Here is a 23,234-nt window from a genome sequence, read left to right on the forward strand (position 1 = left end):
ATGGAAGACCATCGTTAACACAAGGCACTCGGTAATACAAAGTGAAATTGAGAAATGAAAAGCCATTCAGTCATAATGAGAGGTTAAACAGAAGCAGCACGTTCAGGCCCACAATGTCAAAAAACTATAATCAGGTCTGTGTCAAGAGGGGAAATGTTTGTAATATGTAATCTTGTGATCGTGTTGAGAATTTGTCCAAAAAAGTCTAAAATGATCCACCAATTTCATGGTATTTTGGACAAACATGAGGGTGAATCTAAGAGGTTGACCTTCTTTGTTTATAAAATGTCTAAATTACTGTTCGATGGATTTTCATGATATTTTGTTCCTATAGGGGGAATTGTAATCACTTCAATCATCGGGGCAAATCTTCACTTTATCCAATACGTTCTGTAAATGACCAGTGACCCTACATGACTAATGATGTTCCCATCAGCCTTAGCTGTACTTCGTGCTTAGTGCTCATTAGCAAATGTTAGCACGGCTACATTCACACTGCGCCCAATTACAGAGTGACAGAGCGGCTGGCGTTTGTCTTTGAGGTTTTGAATGGATAGTGACTCTGAGGAGAAGTCACATCGCAGCATTCATATTTAATGAAATTCACACATATCGTGGCTGGAAATGTGCTTTTTATTTGACAATTCAGGTCCAAGTGAGAACAAACCCAGTAGGATTTAGGGTTTTATGGGTTATGATTCTTTTTGGTTATTTATTGGGGCAACCAAATGTGAATGTGCTCAAGCAAGAAAAGCTTTCCTTCACTGCTTCTGCCTTCATGGTTGGATTTAAATGCTCGTTTAGCTTAGCAATCTAAACAGCCATTCCAGAGCTGACGTGCAGTTCTCTGCCTCACACAGTGTTGTAAATTAATTTGGGCAAAGGAATTACCTATTTAATATTTCAAAGACACTCCATTCCTAATTGCACCAACCCTTATGTAAGGCCTTTTATCATATGCAAAGTGATACATGGGTCTCATGTGCCTCACTGTAATTCCGGCAATCACGCTTTAACATCAGTCATCAATTCTCTTCAATGGTGGATATCACATTTCCCATGAAAGTCTTCATTTTCTTTTTGCCGCTTAATTTAGCAGCAACTGAAGGACGTCATATGAATCCGTTTGGTCACTGACTGATTAGAACCGGCTGATCTACAAAATTGGTTTCTGACTAAATAAATCCTGTGCCAGCTCACTGAAGTGCAATTGTTTTGTTGGACTCACGCCAGAGTGTTGTTGAGGAGAAAGGAAAAAACAAGCAAGATGTTCAGTCTGCTTTTAAGGCAATTCTTTTCACTCCCAGGGGCCTCTCAGAGATGCTAATTGCCGCATTGGAAAAATGGCTGTTGTTGCGGCTCGCTACAAATTGCAGCAAATACAACAACATGCTCCATCATAAAACACACCATCAGCTCTCAATGGTCCAAACTTTTACCATGGTTCATCAGTCATTTTTATGACCCATCATCTACTTCCTTCTTCATCATTGTCATCATCATTACAGTAGATGCCATTAGTCATCGCCATCAATTCTAACAGTGGAGAGTTACACGGTAATATATCATTATTATCTCTTTGTACCACTTGGTACCCGCGGGACTAACCGCAGCTGCTGCGCTCCTGTTGGAATATTTTATTCACAAGTATCCAATTGTAGGCGTGTGAGTGAATGAAAGTGTGTATCGTTTGCATGTGTGTGCATGCATATTAGTATGGCTATCTTGTGTGTGTCAAGGCCTGCATTTTGCTAGTTATGTTTGAACAGCTTGACATTTCCGCACTGGCTCGCACACGGAAAGCGGAATGACCTGATCTCCCCTCAGAGGTTCACCAGAGGTTTGCAGTGAGACTTCAAGTCTTTCTTCAAGTCAGCCTATTCATGTGTTTCAGCGGTTTGATGAGGCGTTCGGTGGCGTAACCCTGCCTGCGTGAGGAGCATACTGGCAGAGCTCCTAACATTTTTATTAGCCGAGTCCGGAGAGAGAAGGAAGCTGTTTTTGATGTCCTCCTACGTGTGTGGTTATTATTGCCCTCAAGGAACCGCAGTCTGGCTAATGTGTTGCTTTCTACTCCTACAGACAGAAAAAGATGGATACTCAGCCGGTGTGTGTCAGTCAGAACGCTGGCACACATGTACCATCACACACATACAGCAGGCCTTCATAAAAGTGCTTTTGTTGGATCAAATCAGTGTGTGCAAAACCTCTTTTGGTATTATTATATGTCAACATCTATTCAGGCCAATTCAAAAATAATAATAATGATGTCAGCAGCGCTACTTTTACTGCTTCCAAAGACAAATAAATGCTATGCTGGAGACTTTGTGAGCATGTTCTACGGTACGGTGGTGTTTTACATGAAATGCTATCAAACACATAATGATTGTACACTTCTCTATACATCCATGATGCAGGTGTAACGTTTCTCATGTGCTCCATCCAACGTCCTATTAGTGCAGGACCAGTACTACCTGGTGACCTGTAGTTTGTATGTGGAGGTCGTCTGTCATACTCGTAATTTGCCAAGTACATATTCATACCGTATTTCGCCAAACACAAAGGTCATGTGATAATATTTGTCCCATGGGAATAGGCATCTCTTGATATAGCGTGATCATTTGCTTTTTACAATTTTAATTTTTGCACATTTTTACTGCTTTTCCTGGTTATAGAATTATGGAGGTTATTAATAATACATAAAGGTTATGATAGCATTTTTGGTGCAAATTCAGGAAGCTACTCTTGCTACGAAAACACAAGTGGGCGCCTTAATGATATAGTAAATATTCATTATATGAAGAATAAATGTTGTAAAGTGGTATAATATTTGTAAAATTAGTGTTTTTACACAAAGCCTTGAAATCATATTGGTGGGATAATGTTAATACATTTAAGTAAAATACACAAGTAATACTATTTACATAATAAATAAATAAGGCTATGGTATAATAAGGCTTTAGTCAGTTTTTTCTTCTTTTACTTTTTTAGCCAATACTTTGCTTGATGACCAAATACCTGCAACACATATGGCAAGTCACTGTGATAATAAGTCCCAATGCCTTGATTCCTCTTTTTGGGTTTTATCCCTCTGATTTTATTTCCCAAATATCCCCAAATATTCAATTTGCCTTCAGCCATTCTCCTTATCCCTACGTAGCAGCCCCATCTAGAGTCTGTCACATTGCTACACAGATTGAAATCTGTGTGTTAGAGCGCTTCCTATTCAGTCTTTGAGTAGTCAGTGTGCGTACTCAGGATTTCGGGAGTGCCATAGCTTTTCAACACACATATTCAAAACCTTAGCTTCTTTGTCCTTCAGCCTGATGGGAAATCAGGCCAAGGACTTTCTCCTCTTTAATATTTCTTTATATACACCGTGTTGTTGTAGTTCCTTTAAATCATTTCATTGATTTAATTCTCTTCAGGGACATGATTGAATCAGTACCTTACAGATTCCGAAACTGATCTGCCGTTCTTTTATCTTGGCAATATTTGTTTAGTAATGAACCTTAACAATACATTAATTATGTTTCTTAATTAGATTCCCTGCCTTCAACAACCTTCTTATCAGACAGTTTCCTTCATTTCACAGTGACTCACTTCCTAATAAATGTCCATTTGCTCGTCTTTTGTGATCATATACGTTCCCTGCTATCTGTGAAGAAAACATCCATGTATATTAATCTTGTCTTCCTAATGCTATGTTATGGTTTGCATTTTTGTTTATCCCGCAGATTGACAATGAGGAATACGGTGAAGCCCTGTCTCTTGCTCAAGCGTATAACCTGGATTCTGACCTGGTGTACCAGAGACAGTGGAGGAAGAGTACCGTCAGCATCGCCTCAATACAAGATTATCTGGTGAGAGATAAGAGAAATAAGAGATATATATCCGGAAATTAGGAAAGCAGGAGAAAAGAATGGATGAGAGAGAAGAATTGTCAGATTGTTGGTGTCTATCAAAGCATATTAGACTTCTGGTATTCAATATACAGTATGTGTGTGTAGGTGAGTAGGGTTACAGCACACGCTTAAGTCCCTTTACTCTATTTCACGCATCATTTTTACCAATTTGCTGCAGAATTTCACACCTCTCCCTCCTAATTCTGTTTCTCATTTTATCCCATCATTTCTTCTGAACTCATTCCCAAAATCCCACCCTCAGAGCAAGATCTGCAAACGCTCATGGGTGCTGCACGAGTGTGTGGAGCGAGTACCAGAGAATGTTGACGCAACCAAAGAGCTGCTTCAATACGGCCTAAAGGGAACCGACCTCGAGGCCCTCATCGCCATAGGAAACAGGGAAGATGGGGGCAGGTAAGGAAAAAACAACATAAATAGAAAGAATGTAAATCGATTTTTGTTCCTCCTTCCCTCCTATCAACCTGTGGCTCGTTCAGCATGCCTCATTTTGTTTCTCCGTATTTACCCTCTAGTATGTGTCATTTCCTTGCAATCTCACAGGTTTATCATGCCAGGCGACGTTGACATCGACGACCTCCCGTACGAAGACTTCCTGTCAGGAGACGAGGAGCTGGAGATGAAGAAGGAGCGGGAGAACAAGAAGAGACTAGAGCTGTTGGCCAAGGTCGACTTCAGCAGGTACACAGACAGACACACTATCGGTTATGCAGTCAGACAGCAGAACAAGACAGAAAGTCGCAGCAGGCAGAAATGCTGCCAACGTTTTTGAATTTACAGAGACGGGAACATTCGAACACAATCACAGTGGCTGGGTAGTGCTTACAGATACTTCAGCTGGAGGACCCAAGCTTGGTTGGCAAGCAACTGAACGGCTGAAGTGTCCTTGTGCAAAATTACTCAAGCCATTATTTCATACGTAAACTCTAGTATCTCTTTTTTTTGGAAGCATGGGTTTAGGAATCGATCCGTTGGTCGGTTCACCACTTTGGTCCAGACTGAAATGTATCGACAACTATTGGGTATATTGACATGACATTATGTTCAGACATCCATGATTAACCGGTCATTAATAACTGTCCTATTCCCCTGACTTCAACCCTAGCATCACCATGAGGTGTGCAATTGTGGTTCCAAAGGAAAAATCTTGACAACTATAAAATTGATTGCCATGACATGTGACTCTGAATTTGTATTCAGCTCCACCAGCAGGACAATTTTATTTGTATCATTGTTAAAGGTAGGGTAGGTAATTCCCTTCAGAAACACTTTTTGTTATATTCCATGGAATGCTCTTAACATCCCGATAGCAATGAATATCTTAAGTGCTTTGACAATAAATACATAAAAAAATGTCATCTGTGGAAGCCGTGGCGCTGTAAAAAGCATGACCAATTATTTGAGACGGCCCGGCTAAAGTAACTGGATGGCCTACCTGCCTGTCAGCCTTCCATCTGTGCACAAACTGATCTCGTGCCCTCATTGGTCATGTGCGCGTTCGTGTGTGTTGGAGGAGGGGCTCTGTAAGGAAGTCTGAAGGAAGTGGCAGATTTTTTTCGGCTGCGTACTTTCAAATTCTAGCGCACTCGGGCTGCTTTCGCCATTCTTACCTACCCTACCTTTAAGTGAAGTAGGTCAACATTTATTTTGATGAATTGGACCAAATATTGTGCCGATAATCATGCTTACCAGATGTTGACTTTAGTAATCCCATTACTTTTTCTCTATTTCAACAAGTATTGTTGACATTTTTGGTTAATGGTAACATGTCTGAACTAGGGAATGATTACCATGAATTCAGGAGAGAAGATTCATGGTTTCCAGATAGTGATTTGGTATATTTTGGATCCCCTAGCCTTTTAACTGTGGTCATCATCAGTTCGAAATTCATTAAATATATTTGTTAATGACCACATTAACAAAAACATAACTAGCACATGTTAGCATGTTTACAGTCTAACTGCTAAGATGGTAACATTTGTATTTTCTAAACATCTAAATGCTAGCTTGCTGTGCCTTGAAATGGCTACACAGTGCCTATTTCTTTGCTTTACAGTACACTCTTAGTGTTGTCACTTTACTGTTGGAGGGTATTTGTAATATTTTTGTCATTTTTAAAGTCTGCATCACCAGAATTCAACACCAGCTTCCAGCTCTCGGTAGCAGGTGTTAGGTGGGTGTTGAAATCTCACTAAGGGAAACCTGCCGCTGGCATGTGTGTGTCGCCTTGTAGCTAGAGCCTAAATTAAGTCATTATTATTCAAAGTATGAAATATAATAACAGGGGCAGCCACTGCTATTTGTGGGAAAGGAGAGAATGTGGTGACAGTATTTAAGGCACAGCCGAAGAAACAATGAGGGAATGGCAGAGGGGGCTGCCAAATGTAACACTGATTGTTTGATTAGGTCGCACACCGGAGAGCGGGGATCATAAAGGCAGGGACATTAATGAGGATGAGGGAGCTGGAGGGAGAGCACATTGGTGGAGATTAGTGGGTAATCTGCTGGAGGTAATTTATGCCTTTGTTGTTCAGTGCCCAGGGAACGACTAATGAAAAACCCTTTAGTGTTAACTAATCACCTCTCATACACACACACGCACATACACATACCTATGTAAAATGAAAGACTCTTAAATGTAATATCAGGTCTAACACATGTTTAACACATCTGTTGAGAAGAGCAGATGTAACCCCAAGAAAATGCTCTGAAATGAATGATGCCCCTTTTGAAACGGCATACCTATACTGTGTTACAAGGATTTCTAGCTTCAGTAGCTATATTGAGCAGTCTCTTTTGTTCTCTTCGCCTCAGATACTTAACCAGTGAGCCTCCGGTCTGCATCTGAATGAGGAGGAGCAGAAACATAATTTAATATCTCCCCCTCAGCTCACTGTTACATTTATTTTGTCCTTTTGATTTTCTATCTGTTTGGCTCATTGGGTAATACAACTATTTAGCTTTATTGCGGACCTGTAGTCTCTGGATGAAAAAGAGGAGATGGAAGATAAAAAAAAGATAAAAGAGGGAGTTAGAAAATCCATAGCATTAAAAAATATTAATGCAAAACATTACATAGTGTTTGCCAGGCTGCTCTTACACCAAATCCAGAGGCCCCAAAACTCTTAACGATTTTAGACCAGTAGCACTCAATTCTAATGAAGACATGTGGAACAACTAGTCAGAGCAGAAATCTTAAGGAAGACTGAGCATGCACTCGATCCCATGCAGTTTTGCTTACAGGCCACATAGAGGAGTGGAGGATGCCACGGTCACCGTATCTGACTTACTTTTTAAACACTTGGAGGGAATTGGATCTCATGCTAGACTTTTATTTGACACAATTCAACCTCATATTCTAATTGGCAGACTTTTAGAACAATTTGAAATAAGCAATAATCTTATGGGCTGGATTCTTGATTTTTTTTTAACCAATAGGACACAAAGAGTGAGGGTGAATGGGACCTTATCTGATCAAGTCAGCTCCTCCACTGGCTCCCCACAAGGATGTGTCCTTTCACCACTATTATTTATACTTTACACGAATATGTGTCAAAGTAGGTGGGAAAATAGGACTATTTTAAAGTATGCAGATGACTCTGTAATTGTTAGTAGGCTCCAGGACAATGAGACCAGACACGGCCCTGTCATTGACGACTTTGTCAGGTGGTGTGAGGAGTCCTATCTACAACTGAACATAAGCAAAACCAAGGACATGATCATTGATTTTAGAAGACATCCCCACATACATGAAGTCTTAACAATCCAGAATCAGAAAGTAGAATTTGTGCAATCATACAAAATATCTCGGGACAATTATTGACTCAAAATTGAGCTCTGATCCAAACTGTGAAGCTGTGTGCAAAAGGGGGCACCAGCGTTTGTACTGTCTTAGGAAATTGTCCTATTTTAACATTGACAAAACCATGATGATTATGTTTTATCGTGCTTTTATCGAGTCAATTCTGTCTTTTGTTTGTGTTTTTAGTGTCAGGATGGAACCCTTGTCTTTTTCTCAGAATCTACCTACGGGTACAAATAAATAACCTGAACCTGTGCCCAAAATATTTGTGTGTATATATATATATATGTAAATGTGTGTGCATATGGGTGAAGCAAAGCCCCTCACTAAATGATCTGCCCACGTTGCCTTTAGGCCTGCAGCCAAGGTCTGAGACAGATAGTAATTCTCTTAATTTCTTTTTAACTACACCACCATTACAGAAATGGCTTAGTATCGATCACAGCTGCTCTGTATGTGCTTTTTTGTGTGATGCTCCTGTGCGTAGATAAGGGCTGTATTTAACTATTGACTGTGACAGTAAGTGCAGCTTTCGTCCCTCTGCGTGTTAGGTGGCTGTTTGTGTGTGTTTATGTGTGTGCTAGCTAGAGAATAGGGATTCACTGATCAGACTTTTTCAGTCCTGATAATGATACCTAGGCTTTGGGTTCGGCTAACGATCCAATACCAGTGTTATAAAAAAAGTACGAAGTGACTGGATTGGTGATCAGTGACTGGATTGGTGATCGATTGGTGATCGTTCTTTATGTGTAATGTAGTAATGTAAGCTGAAGTGAGAACCCAGTCTGCTCTGATTGTTGTGATTGGAATTGTAGCCTTTGCACACCATTCACATGCACACAATCCTACATAACACACTACAGGGAAGGGAAAGCCCAAAAACCATAATTGCGCCAGTTTTAAAACCTTTTAAATCCAGTAACTATTTCTACAAAATCTAAAAAAGGAATTAAGATTTCAGTTCCAGAAAAAAAAAAGTTAGTCAACCTTAGTTGTATATTGTTGATGCTGACTTATGACATAGCACCTATAATCATACACAATCATTTCATTGAATTTAATAGTTTAGCCAAATGGCAGAAGTCACTCTTAAAGGTAGCTATTGACAGTTCTGGACACATTTTCAATATTCATAGTCAAACCATCTCAATGACAATGTTAATCCCCTTTAAGCAAACACACATTTTGTTAATAAATTAATAAAAATGAATGATAGATGATAATCTTCTTCTCCACCCTTTCTTGTTACTACCAGCTTTATCCTTATAGACCAGGGGTGGGGAACCTTTTTCCTCTCAGGGCCATTTCAATTTTTTCAACATCCTCCGAGGGCCGTACAAATTATTGACCTCTGCTTAAAAATCACAGCACATTCATTTGGCCTTTCTTTCATGCTGTGCAAAGAAAAAGCAACCTCTTAATCCAGATATCTTGCCATGACAGGTTGTGGCATGACCACCAAACAGAAAGATATGGACACAAGATGTGTGCAAATGTATTTAGTTTCCTATCCATGGACATGATTTAAGTGGGGGGGACCTAACCTCTTCTAGGGGGGTCCGGGGGCTTGCTCCCCCGAGAAGATTTTTTTTTAAATATTGAAGTTGAAAGCATCAATCTGGTGCACTTTGAGAGCAAAATGAAGAGATCTCTGGAAACATCTCTCAACACCCATATGAAACAGAACTGTAAGCAAATTTACTTTTTCTTTATGGATATTTTACAAATCACTCTCCTTTCAAACTGTATTCTTGTTTATTAATAACAACTTTTTTTTACTGTCATATAGTATTTTATACCCGTTTACTTTATTCTCTTGTTTTTGTGTGTGCGCCTTTACCTCACTGGTTGGAGAAAAAGCTTCTTATATTCGTTAGCATAGCTAGCTAACCAGATGCTAATAACAACAATGTTATTGACTGTATGATCAGTATGTCGGATGAACAGATCGCCACTGGGCTTACAACTAAGACACAGCCACGCAAAAACTGCAGCATGTGTACGGACTTATGGGTACTGCAATTGTTTGAAGTCCCGGAGTGGCGTTCTGGTGCTCTTCGTCAGCACCAGGGGCCGGAGATTCCCCACCCCTGTTATAGACACTGTGCTCTTCTTGCACTGTATTCAGTCACCCTGAAATGTATTGTCACATGAAATACAGACTTCCTCAGGACTCTGTTATTGCTTCATATTCTGTCTGTCTGTCTGTCTGTCTGTCTGTCTGTCTGTCTGTCTGTCTGTCTGTCTGTCTGTCTGTCTGTCTGTCTGTCTGTCTGTCTGTCTGTCTGTCTGTCTGTGTGTCTGTGTGTCTGTGTGTGTGTGTGTGTGTGTGTGTGTGTGTGTGTGTGTGTGTGTGTGTGTGTGTGTGTGTGTGTGTGTGTGTGTGTGTGTGTGTGTGTGTGTGTGTGTGTGTGTGTGTGTGTGTGTGTGTGTGTGTGTGTGTGTGTGTGTGTGTGTGTGTGTGTGTGTGTGTGTGTGTGTGTGTGTGTGTGTGTGTGTGTGTGTGTGTGTGACACGTTCTCACTCCCATCCCGTCACATATTGACGGACGGTCAGGGCCCCTCCCCGTCGCTATATTACGTACAGGGTACCCCTTTCCCGTCATTTTCTACGGGCAGGGCGTCCCATAGACCTTCATTGCGGACACAGCGGACCCCTTGCCCGTCAGGCTTCTACGGGCAGGGCGTCCCATAGACCTTCATTGCGGACACAGCGGACCCCTTGCCCGTCAGGCTTCTACGGGCAGGGCGTCCCATAGACCTTCATAATGCCTATTTTAAGGTTCATTTGGCCATTAAAATGCGTTTTGATCTCATTTTATGCGAGTAATGAGTTTTTATTTCTGATTATTTGTGCAGTACATGTACATGATGTTTAGTTTGCTAGTTATGACGAAGATTACTTCATGAATGTGTACACATTCATGGTTGCTAAGGTGGTTGCTATGGACGCTGCAACAGCTCCCAGACCACGTGATCAACAACAATGGCTGTCCTTCGTGTTATTCTCGGTGACAATGCCTATTTTAAGGTTCATTTGGCCATTAAAATGCGTTTTGATGTCATTGTATGCGAGTAATGAGTTTTTATTTCTGATTATTTGTGCAGTACATGTACATGATGTTTAGTTTGCTAGTTATGACGAAGATTACCTTACGTCTGTGAGGAAAATGCACGGGGCTCAGAGCCTCGTATTTTTAAAATCTTTTTTTCCTTCTAATTTATTATTCTTTTCAAAATAACACACTGTTATTTACTCACCAATAACACACAATTATCCTTGCTTTTATTTATTGGTTTAATTCCATAATCTCGGTCTTTTTTGGCGTTCGTCAGGAACTGAATTTAACAATAAAAATAACCGGAAACTGACGTGGGCATTTCGAGCGATTACCCAAGATTCTCAGCTACGCTGATTGGATGTTTTACCCGCAATGCATGCTGGGGTTTGGTGTTTATATTAGATGAAATCCGTAAAACATTTGAAAAGACTAAAATAATACTTAATTCTGAGTGTTCTTGCTTTTCTCTTTGAAAGTCATCACATAACGGCATTGTAATACACGGTTCGGCTGCATTACATATTACAGATATGCCGTAGTTCTTTATTTAGAGCGCCCTGATGAGAAGACCTTTGGAAAAACTGAAGAAATGCCGCCGAAACTGAATACTTGACGTGGATCATAAATATATCAACAATTAAAAAACTTCTCAATTTCTCTTCACACAATACGTCTCCTTGCAGTATCAACACTAATTCGGCTGACTTTTACATTTGATATAATTCATAGATAGGTTATATTTACACCATAACGGTGCACAGCTGATATAATAGGACTTGTAGATTTTAAAGATATTACTGATTTGAATTGGATTGAATTTTGAATGTAAGAATGTAAATACTGAGTCTGAAATAGTATAGCAATATGCTGTAAAATTATGTGAAACATGAATAAAACTACACATCTTCAGATGTTGTACATACAAGTGTCTGTGTGTACCTTGTGTGCCTAGTGGTTAAAGCACGTTATTGAATTATTGTTTTTACGTGTTATATTTGATTAAAAAAATATTAAGAGTACATATACTTTCATAGGGGGAAAGTAGAAGGTCTGTGATAGAAATATAGAATATAAAAAATCAAGAAGATACTATAAGTGATCTCTTCAATAAAACAGTTTAGTGCAGGATGTACAAAGATATTAATAGGAGGAGGTGCAAAACAGAAAAACGAATTAACCTTTATTTAAACATTAAATAACAGATTACGGTCTTCTTTTAAATAAGAAAAAAACGTTGGGGGTATCTATCTACAGATAAATACAAAGTACTTAACGTCTAATATATTGCTTTCCTGCAATGTTAACTATGTTGAAGCACTTATCTTAACTGATATTATACACATTAATTATACTCTTATGTATGTAGATAGAATAAGAAATGTGCAGAATATGACAGTTTAACGGTGGAGGTACACACATATTGATAGATGTCTTGTAATGCACTGTTGAGGGACCTGTGACCCAAGTTTTTCATTCATTTCATAACTACACCGTAAGTTGTGTATGATATGTCAATACACTTTTAAAATCTTGAAATCTTGAAAGGGATGTGCAAAATAGCCATAATATATAGTCTTTAATTAACTATTAGTAGAGAATAACGAGTAATTAATATACTTTATTACTCGTTTCCATTAATGTCAATTGCAGATACATGTTTAGTCTTCTCAAGCACCCACTATCAAATATCTCTCCTGATTGTTGGCACTTGACAATCACCTTCCCTGAATTTTACTCGGGTGTAACTAAAGTCTGATTTAAGAGTTGTTTATATTTCACATCATTAATCAGAATCTGCAAAGTAACTCAAATAAATGCAGTCGAGTAAAAATACCAGGTTACCCTCTGAATTGTAGTGGAGTAGAATTACAAAGTATCAATGAGCGGTCATGTGGGTATATATTAATGCTATATATTGATGCTGCGCATTATGGACAGCGATTTTCACCCATTTATTAATTATATGTTTTACATTTGATAACACCAATGTGTTTAATACTGGCAACTTCTAATTGTGGGAAAAACGAAAACGTTCAGTAGAGACATCCCATAGAACATTTTGCGAAACACAATAGTGTAGTGCAGGGGTTCCCAAACTTTTTCAGCATGAGACCCAAAACAGAAATGTTGTGGTCCTAAGGGACCCAAGCTAAGAAAATGTCATGATTTTCAATAATATCTATATTTATAAACAAAGAATGCAACACACCATGAATTTAAAATGTAAATGAAAATGTTTATTTAATTATAAAAGTGGTGAAGGTTTCTCACCATAACAACCTTCCCTTTGAGCTTGCCCAGAAAAAATAAGGATCAAAGCAGAAAGACGAAACATGGGATGTGCAGTCAAGTATATACAGTACAAATCAAATTTAAATTATACAATCAAAAGTGCAATATTAACTTTGTCACTAGCTCAGAAACTATGTACACACCATTTTAAAGTATTTTAAATGAACAAAGAACAAACATGTTGTAAACAGAAAGGGACAAAACACTAACTATAGGAAGTGCAGTCAAGTGTATACATCACAGGTGGAACGACATTGAAACTATCAGAAGTGCAACATTAAGTTTGTCACTAGATCAAAAACTATGTACACACATTTTTTAAACACTTTTAAATGAACAGAGCTGTTGTAAAACACTCTGAGAGACAAAGAAACTCTAACACTTGGCAACTGATTAACTGTACTGACTTATTTACAATATTTTCTTATCTGACATGCTAGAAGGGGTATTATATCATATATTGATACATGATATAATATAATAACAATGACATCTAATGAGAGGTATGTGGCTGGTTGAAGTTTTCAACCAGCAGATCTATTCTGGGCTGGGTTTTTGACAGTGCCAATCTGAGGTCATGCTCAGGATTTAGCCTGTTTCTGTATTTGTTTTTCAGGTATGCTAAAGTAGAAAACCCAGATTCACACAAGTATGTGGTGCCAAACTGTATCAATACTTGTACAGCTATCTTAGCCAAGCAGGAGAACTCAGCCTGCTGGAAATGAGCAACCCAAAACTGTGCCAAAGTGGTTGTTTCAAACAGCATCTTACTGCCCCTGTTGACCTGCAGTGTGACCAGTGCCTCTAACTCTGCCTGACTGAGACCCAGGTCTTGTGATGGCACAGCTTGGAAGGGAAACTTCACCCACTGAAGGTTTTGAGCTCTCTGTGAGTCAGGGAAGTACCGCTTGAAGTTCTCCTGTAGTTGAGACAAGTGCTCGACTATGTTTTGCTTCACAGAGTCACTCAAGGGAAGACCGGTGCTTACTTGGTAGGCAGTGAGAACAGGAAACATTGCCAGTTCTCCTGCAACCAGCTGGGAATGCCACAGACCAAGGCGTGCTTGGAATCCTTGTATTCCATCTTCAAGATCCAATATGCTGTTCTCTTTTCCTTGAAGGCTGGTGTTCAGTATGTTGAGCTTGTTAAAAATGTCCACCAGGTAGGCAAATCTTGCCAACCAGCGCTTGTCCTCAAAATGCTTGACTAGGTTAGCGTTCTCATTTTTCAGGTAAGCCATGACCTGCTCTCTCAGCTCCCACACTCTCTGTAGAACTTTTCCCTTGGAGAGCCACCGTACCTCACAGTGGAAGAGTAGGTGCTCATGCTCTGCCCCCATTTCCTTGCAGAGCTCTCTGAAGAGCCTTGATTGTAGTGGACGCTTTTTTATTAGATTTACCACTCTAACAACCACATCAAGAACCTCACCTAAGTCCTGCTGCAATGCTTTGCTAGCCAAAGCCTCCCTGTGGATAATACAGTGTGTTACCTTCACATTTGGGACCACTTTACGTACATGAGCCACAAAACCAGACCTGCACCCAGTCATGCTCCTTGCACCATCGGTGCAACACCCTATACAGTTTTCCCATTCTAATTTAAGTTCTTTCAAATGTGTGTCCACCACTCTGAAAATATCCTCTCCCCTTGTTGTTGTGTGCAGCTGGTCACAGAATAGGAACTCCTCCTTGATATCTTTACCACTAATGTATCTGGCAAAGACCATTAACTGGGGAATCCCAGCAACATCCACAGACTCGTCTAGCTGCAGTGAAAATAATTTGTGCTGCAGTATTTCCTCTGTGACTGTTTTTTGGATGTCAGCTGACATATCCTTGATTCTGGATGCAACGGTGTTGTTTGAGAGTGGGACAGACTCAATTTTGTTCGCTGCATCCTCACCCAAGACAGAGAGACACACATCTTTAAGACAAGGCTTTATCAGCTTCTCCCCGATGGAATGGGGCTTCTTTGCTTTGGCAATGTGGAGGCTGACTTGATATGATGCCCTCAGTGCCCCTCTGTTCCCTTTGAATGCCTGAAAATAACAGAGAAGATATCATCATTAACATTGCTGGGTTATTGGGTGATTATTAACACCAGCCGGCGTACGCTGTATACCTAATGTGGACCTGGCAACCGCATTTATAGCGCATTACCTTACATGTTACTTGTTAGATGCTTTTATCCAAAGCGAATTACATACTCAATACTGTGGGGAATCCCCACAGGGGGATTTTGACAGGGTTGTTGCACAAAAGATCCAAGCGCGCACAGAAGAAATCTGAGAGCAGACATTTCACGAGCGCACAGAAACAGCCTGAGTGCGAGGAGAAGGTTTTAAGCTGGAACACAGGAAATCTGAAGCAGCAATATATCTGAGTGCAAGCGTACAGTTTGAGCAGAAGCAGAGCAAATATAAGCGCAAGCAGGCACTATTTGAGTGTGAGGACAGGGTCGTTTGAGGGAAAGAAATACATATTCTGAACGTGAAATCAATAAAGTATGCTCTCAAATTTAAAGACCACGCTCTTGAATAAAGATAGGGAATAACCCCCATATGTAGTGTGCATCACACTGCAGCAGTCACGTCCGTGCGGCTGCAGTGAAAAAAGCTTTCTCTCGCTTTCCTTCTCATACTGCCTGTCACTTTCCCTCTAATCTTCCTGTGGTTATTGTTTCTCTGTTTTTCTCTCTGTTTTAAAAACATTTCAGGCAAGTAAAAGTTGAAACACCGCTCTGTGCCGCTGCAGAATGTAGTGGACTCGCGGGAGCGAGTAGAGGACGCGCGATAGCGCGCAGCTGGCGGTCCGCTCCGGGGCTCAGTCTGCATTTCATCCAACTTTTCATTAACGAAACAATTTCACAACAGACCCCGACAAGCTCACAAACACACAAAACAAATGATTAAAATGAGTGACTTACTTTTCCGCCGTCAAAACACTGCTTCTTGAACGACTCTTCTTTGCAGATGAAAAAATCCTTCGATTTGTCCCGATGCAGAGGATGTTTTGTTTAGAGATGCCGGTCCAATTTATTAATTTTCATGCTTTCGTTACTGAGCACCTCTCCACATAACACACACTGAGGCCGCTCCTCTCAATTTCTAACAGCTTTTGTGAAGCCAACGGTTAAAACTCCTCTTTGTATCGTCTTTTTGCCATCATGTACGATCGGGATTAATCAACAGACAATAAACAATAAACAGACGGCGCGAAAACTTTCGCGGGGGACACGTCAGAGTTGATACAAATACAATCTTTTATTTTTAGTTTATTTGTATTTAGAAAATTGAATCATTCAATATACAATGCTATATTTGCATAATTTCATTTTCAAAATAAAAAATAAAATACAAAAATTATAAAAAAAATTGTATTTGCAAGCTGTGTGTGTGTAACATGGCGACCCAATCAAAACGGGTCCGCGACCCATTTTGGGTCGCGACCCTGAGTTTGGGAAAGGCTGGTGTAGTGTGTAGTTCTGGGGGGCGTTCGATTCCAGTTTTGGATAGTCTGGCGTGGTTTCGTTCCATTTCAAACAGCTGTTTGACGCTGTAACCTTGGCGCACTGCCACTCCAACATCCAATCCCAGACCTTGAAGAGTAATCACGGGGACTGTAGTCCTAAACGATAGCTGGGGACTCTGGGTAGTGTCGTGTAGTGCCATCCTAAACTCAAACATTTTGACAATCGCAATGATGCTCGAAATGTCCCTTATAGGCCTACGTCTGTTTCCGGTTATTTTTATTTTGAAATTCAGTTCCTGACGAACACCAAAAAAGACCGATATTATGGAATTAAACCAATAAATAAAAGCAAGGATAATTGTGTGTTATTGGTGAGTAAATAACAGTGTGTTATTTTGAAAAGAATAATAAATTAGAAGGAAAAAAAGATTTTAAAAATACGAGGCTCTGAGCCCCGTGTATTTTCCTCACAGACGTAAGGTAATCTTCGTCATAACTAGCAAACTAAACATCATGTACATGTACTGCACAAATAATCAGAAATAAAAACTCATTACTCGCATACAATGACATAAAAACGCATTTTAATGGCCAAATGAACCTTAAAATAGGCATTTTCACCGAGAATAACACGAAGGACAGCCATTGTTGTTGATCACGTGGTCTGGGAGCTGTTGCAGCGTCCATAGCAACCACCTTAGCAACCATGAATGTGTACACATTCATGAAGTAATCTTCGTCATAACTAGCAAACTAAACATCATGTACATGTACTGCACAAATAATCAGAAATAAGAACTCATTACTCGCATAAAATGAGATCAAAACGCATTTTAATGGCCAAATGAACCTTAAAATAGGCATTATGAAGGTCCATGGGACGCCCTGCCCGTAGAAGCCTGACGGGCAAGGGGTCCGCTGTGTCCGCAATGAAGGTCTATGGGACGCCCTGCCCGTAGAAAATGACGGGAAAGGGGTACCCTGTACGTAATATAGCGACGGGGAGGGGCCGTGTGTGTGTGTGTGTGTGTGTGTGTGTGTGTGTGTGTGTGTGTGTGTGTGTGTGTGTGTGTGTGTGTGTGTGTGTGTGTGTGTGTGTGTGTGTGTGTGTGTGTGTGTGTGTGTGTGTGTGTGTGTGTGTGTGTGTGTGTGTGTGTGTGTGTGTGTGTGTGTGTGTGTGTGTGTGTGTGTGTGTGTGTGTGTGTGTGTGTGTGTGTGTGTGGAAAGAGAAGGGGGGCTAGTGAACAGTCTGCTGCAAGGTGTTTATGTTGTTATCTGATCAGATTCAGACCTCAATCAGAAGTCTCATTTTCTCATTTGCTCCTGCAGTAGCAGTGTGTGTGTGGGTGTGCTTTACTGATGCATCAAAGCGCATGTGAAGACATGTGCAGAAGTGTTTTTGTCTGTTTATGCAGTCCAATTTTATCCCCTTCGCACTGTGTGATAATCGCTTTTATCACACACCGCCTTTCTGTGAGAGAGAGTGTGTGTGTGCTCTTGTGTGTGTGTACATGAATGTGACTGCGTTGTCCTGTTTATGCGGTTCAATCTCTGTCCAGTACGGTCATATTCAGGGTGTTAGTACAGAGATGGAGGCGTGATGCCATCTGATTGTAATAACCTGAAGTCCTGATGGCTTTGAAATATAAGATGCACACACACACACACACACACACACACACACACACACACACACACACACACACACACACACACACACACACACACACACACACACACACACACACACACACACACACACACACACACACACACACACACACACACACACACACACACACACACTTTGAGGCAATCAGGGTTCAGTCTCTTTACATTAGACAGGGTGTGCAATGATGGGTAACGGCCTAAAGTGCAGTTAAAGTCGGGCACATTACATCTTAAACCTCACATTCTTCAATCTCCATTCAGATGTGTCGCTTTTTTTGGTTTCGCTCATGGCCCACTTTATCCCCCGTTTAACCCTTGAGTCAATGTTTATGTAAGGGCAATTCAGGGAACTAATATAACCCTTTTGCAAAGGCGCAGTCTCTCTGTTACCCTTTTGGTGTACTGCCAAGTTGCCCATTTGTATGTGTAACAGTCTACACGCTGTTTATCTTGTACAGCTGTGAAATTCAGAATGTAGGATTAGCTATTGAGAAGCAAAAGCCATGGACCTTTACTAAATTCAGCCAACTCTGACCTGCTGCCGGCATTTCCACTTCAGAGAAAAAAATAATTAAAATGTCTTAATGAATTGCTGTTATTGATTCCGTAACTGGTAATTTGTATTGGAATGACATGTAATGATATAGGCACAAACCAACGTACCGAACAATTACACAAATATGAGCGAATGCGGAAGAACCTTAAATGAACATTTCCAGCAAGGGGTGACATTTGTTAAAAGACGTTTGATTGTATAGAGGCCTATGAGTCCATCTTGGGTCCTCTTCTCTTTAACATCTACATGCTACCACTGGCTCAGATAATGAAGAACAACAAAATAAGTTACCATAGCTATGCGGATGACACACAAATGTACGTAACAATTTCACCAGGAGACTATGCTCCAATTCAAACACTGAGTAAGTGCATTGAACAAATCAATGACTGGATGTTTCAGAACTTTCTCCAATTAAACAAAGATAAAACTGAGGTAATGGTTTTTGGAGCCAAGGCAGAACGTATAAAAGTTAGCGCTGAGCTTCAGCCTGCAATGTTCAAAACAACAGATAAAGCCAGCAATCTAGGTGTAGTCATGGACTCTGACCTGAGTTTCAACAGTCACATTAAAACAGTTACTAAATCAGCCTACTATCACCTAAAGAACATATCTAGGATTAAAAGACTAATGTCACAGCAGGATTTGGAAAAACTTGTCCATGCTTTTATCTTCAGTAGACTGGACTACTGCAATGGTGTCTTCACAGGTCTCACTAAAACATCTATTAGGAAGCTGCAGCTGATTCAGAACGCCGCTGCTCGAGTCCTCACTAACACTAAGAAAGTGGATCACATCACTCCTGTTCTGAAGTCTTTACACTGGCTTCCTGTGTGTCAAAGAATAGATTTCAAATTACTGCTGCTGGTTTATAAAGCCCTGAATGGTTTAGGCCCAAAATGCATTTCTGACCTAAATTATGAACCATCCAGATCTCTCAGGTCTTCAGGGACTGGTCAGCTTTCTGTCCCCAGAGTCAGAACTAAACATGGTAAAGCAGCGTTCAGTTATTATGCTCCAAATATCTGGAACAAGCTCCCAGAAACCTGCAGGTCCGCTGCAACTCTGACTACTTTCAAATCCAGGCTGAAGACTTTTCTTTTTGCCGCTGCTTTTAATTGAACTATTTACATCTTACATCAATGTAACTTTTATCCATGTCTTTTTTTCTTTTTTAAAATGTTTCTTTTATTATCTTTTCTTTTTAATGACTGATTTTAAATGCCATTTTCTTAATGTTTTTGTAAAGCACTTTGAATTCCTTGTGTTGAAAGGTGCTATATAAATAAACTTGCCTTGCCTATGAAATAACCCGGATACTTCTCACTTGATTTATTACCTCAGTTAACATTTTCCTGATTAGTTTATGGCCTAAACTAAAGTATTTACAATACATCACAATCTTCAATGAATAGTTGTGGTCCCATTTAGAGTCAAATTGATTGATTGATTGATTTTGATAGACAGTTTGCTACTGCGGCATGGTCTGATTTTTCATATTACAATATAAACCCTTTCACAGTGTGATTTCAGTTCGTAAAGGCTTATTTGAATTTGTAAAACATGTCTGTTTGAGCTGTTGGTTAGGTTATACTTTGCTCCACCCTTGCGTCACTTCTGGTTCCAAGGAACAGAGATAGCGACAGCCAAAATGCCAAACTCAGGGCTTAAAAAAACGCACTCCTCAAATCAATCGGGGATGCAACGGTCACTACGTCGACTTTCATATAAAGTCTTTGCACAAGTGATGCACATGCTGAAATTCAAATATTGTATCCTGTCCTTTGTCTCTCTCCACAGTCCTTACAATTTTGCTTCTAATGCATACATTAGCTCTGTGGCCCACAAGATTATAAACACACATTTACAGGTTTTACATTTAGATTAATAAACCTTTTTGTAGTAAATTAAGAGTTTTATCAAACCTTGACAGAAGGACAGCCTGTCACACTGTTTTCTGCTTCTGACGTCACTTTATGTTGGATTGAGTCATCATGTGAAACCCGAAAGAAGAATAGACAGGTTAAAATAGCTTTCTAACATCTCCTCTCATATCTGCTCCTTCTCTCCCCTCTCCTTGCTCCAACTCCTAGTTTATTTTCTCTGAAGAGGCAGAGCAAAGCAATAATTACCACTGGTTCGAGTGCTAAGCTGCCCCTCTTTGATGTGCCAGAGAGTGTGTTGAGCCAGTGTTAATCTCTGTTAGTCTGTGTAGGAACCCTGATAAGGCCTGATAGCGCACTCTGTAATGAGGGATTAGGGATTAAGACGGCGGTGGAGGGGTCAGCTCTCTTGTGGTCACACTGCGGTTGATCCAGGCCAAGCTTTTTTTTTCTAGGGAGCTTTCGGCACTGCTCCACATGGTCAGGTTGTTTCCTTGTGGAACATTCTTGGAGATGTGTGACTATGTGGTGTTCTTTTAATTTTTTAATCGTACCGTGTGAAGTGTCGTACTCGTCCTCGTGGGTCCTTTCCCATGGGCATACCTCGGGTGATTGAATTGTAGGTAGATCCTATATAGCCTTGTGCCTTTGTGTTCGTGGTCATCCAATTTATTTATGGTTGTGATTAAATGACATTGAAAATTGATTTGATTCTCGCAGGGCAAGACAACTAGCGTCCCGTACATAACAACCAAAGGGCTCTTGTGGTCATAAGGAGTTGATTTGTGGCCCTTAGAAAATGATTAGGTCTAGAGGGCACTGTGTGGTATTGTAGTCACCAGTCCACAGCATTGTTATATAGGTCCCTGCGGGTCGCCTGTATAGGGTCAATTTACAGTTCATTTACATTAGTGACGTGCGTGGGCCAGGGTTGTAGTTTGAAGCACTTGTCAGATCTTGCAATTGTATTACTTAAGTCGGCATTTAACATTTTAATTATGAAGTGTTGAGATTGTGTCAGCAGGCTGTTGATTAAAGTGTTTACATTTGCTTTGTTAGGCTGACTCTGGAGCAGAAGGAGCTGTGTCGGAGCCGACTGAAACTACTCTCCTACCTGGACCGGCTCGAAACATACGAGGTAACATTTGTTTATCTCTAATCACTTTATTTATTTCTGGATCACATGGGACGTAGTTATTACACAACCTGAAATTATACTGAAATATCAAATTGAAAAGCAGAATTAAAAAGCCCCAATTAATGCTGCAACTAACAATTAATTTAATTAGGGATTCATGTTCTGATTTAATTAACAACGAAAATAATCATGGCAGCCTTCATATTAGAAATACAACTGCTTTACAATTAGGGTAAATAGGCAGAATAAACATTAAAACAGGGATAGAATGCAGTAATAAATGCTAAATAAGATTAAAAAAACACACTAGACAAAATAGGAAAGGAATGAGATAAAGCTCTCAATCAATTGTTTATCTGTGACTTTTCATTATCTAGTGAAAAATACTTATCATATACATTTTTTAATTGGTTAAAACAACACTTTGTGCTCTAGCAGATCTATATAAAAAATTATAATTATAAAACCATACATTTACAAAAAATAAACCATTCAATTTACGATTATAGATGTTGCTGTTAACTACATCTGTACATCTGTAGCATGTGAGGAAATAGATTTCAAGCCTAACAACACGTTGTAGGTCATGGTTATACAGGAAGAGTAAAAGTTGTTGTAGCCTGTGTCGACAGCTGTAATTGAAATGAAAGCATATCCATTCTGTCAGATAGGTGTGAGATTAAAACGCAGCTGAAATGCCTCTTGTGTAAACACGGTATGACGAGACAAGATAGTCCTGCCCTTTGAGAGCCCGCTCCTTCTGGGTCTGGAAATGATGAATTGTTATAGAAATACAATGATTGAATCCATTCAGAACACACCAGATATGTGACTATCCTCTGGGGCAAACGGCTACAATTTTGAAGGTTTCCGGTGTACTCAGCGAATATCCAGGTCAATACTTTTTCTTCTGTCCACCTCTGATTGTTTACAGTCTGATAAAAAAGTCACATTTTTGTTGGACATTTGCCAATGGAATTACATTATGGTCAATGCCTCTTTTTCTATTCACACAGACAGCGTACCTGTTTGCATTCAAAGCCCTCTCAAAGACGATTGGTCAATACTTCTCAGACTGCAAAAAGAACGTTTCCAAAATGTTGTCCCATTGCATGCAAATTCTGCATTCATATTGAACAGTCAGTAATGTCCATTATTATTGAAACTCCTTCTAATCGTGTGTTGAGTGGCGGTCTCAGTGTAGTATGAATGGATGTTTTCCAGACTATTGTATGATAGAAATCAAGCATACACAAGTTAGGCTTCCTTTTGTGAAACTACATGGGAAGAAGTATTTGTACTACTAACCACTATTCAGATCATTCTAAATGTAAGTGTCACTAAAGGATTATATGATGTGTTTATTTACATGTTTGCATAAGAGACACACTACGTTTTTATTGAAAATATTCTTCATTACTTAGTTGTTTTCCCAGCG

General features: G+C 39.9%; 1 protein-coding gene across 2 annotated transcripts in view; it reads left to right on the top strand.

Moving 5' to 3' along the window:
- The window catches only part of nbas (NBAS subunit of NRZ tethering complex), a 223,581-nt gene that overhangs the window by 21,583 nt on the left and 178,764 nt on the right, over positions 1 to 23,234 (top strand). For both annotated transcript variants that reach the window (XM_034076461.2, XM_034076462.2), the window contains exons 16-19: positions 3,738 to 3,863; positions 4,168 to 4,319; positions 4,467 to 4,604; positions 21,718 to 21,796. In XM_034076461.2, the coding sequence (XP_033932352.1) occupies positions 3,738 to 3,863; positions 4,168 to 4,319; positions 4,467 to 4,604; positions 21,718 to 21,796 (495 nt within the window). The remainder of the gene's footprint in view (positions 1 to 3,737; positions 3,864 to 4,167; positions 4,320 to 4,466; positions 4,605 to 21,717; positions 21,797 to 23,234) is intronic.

Source organism: Pseudochaenichthys georgianus, chromosome 24 (genome assembly GCF_902827115.2).
Source record: "Pseudochaenichthys georgianus chromosome 24, fPseGeo1.2, whole genome shotgun sequence".
Classification (NCBI taxonomy): Eukaryota; Metazoa; Chordata; class Actinopteri; order Perciformes; family Channichthyidae; genus Pseudochaenichthys; species Pseudochaenichthys georgianus.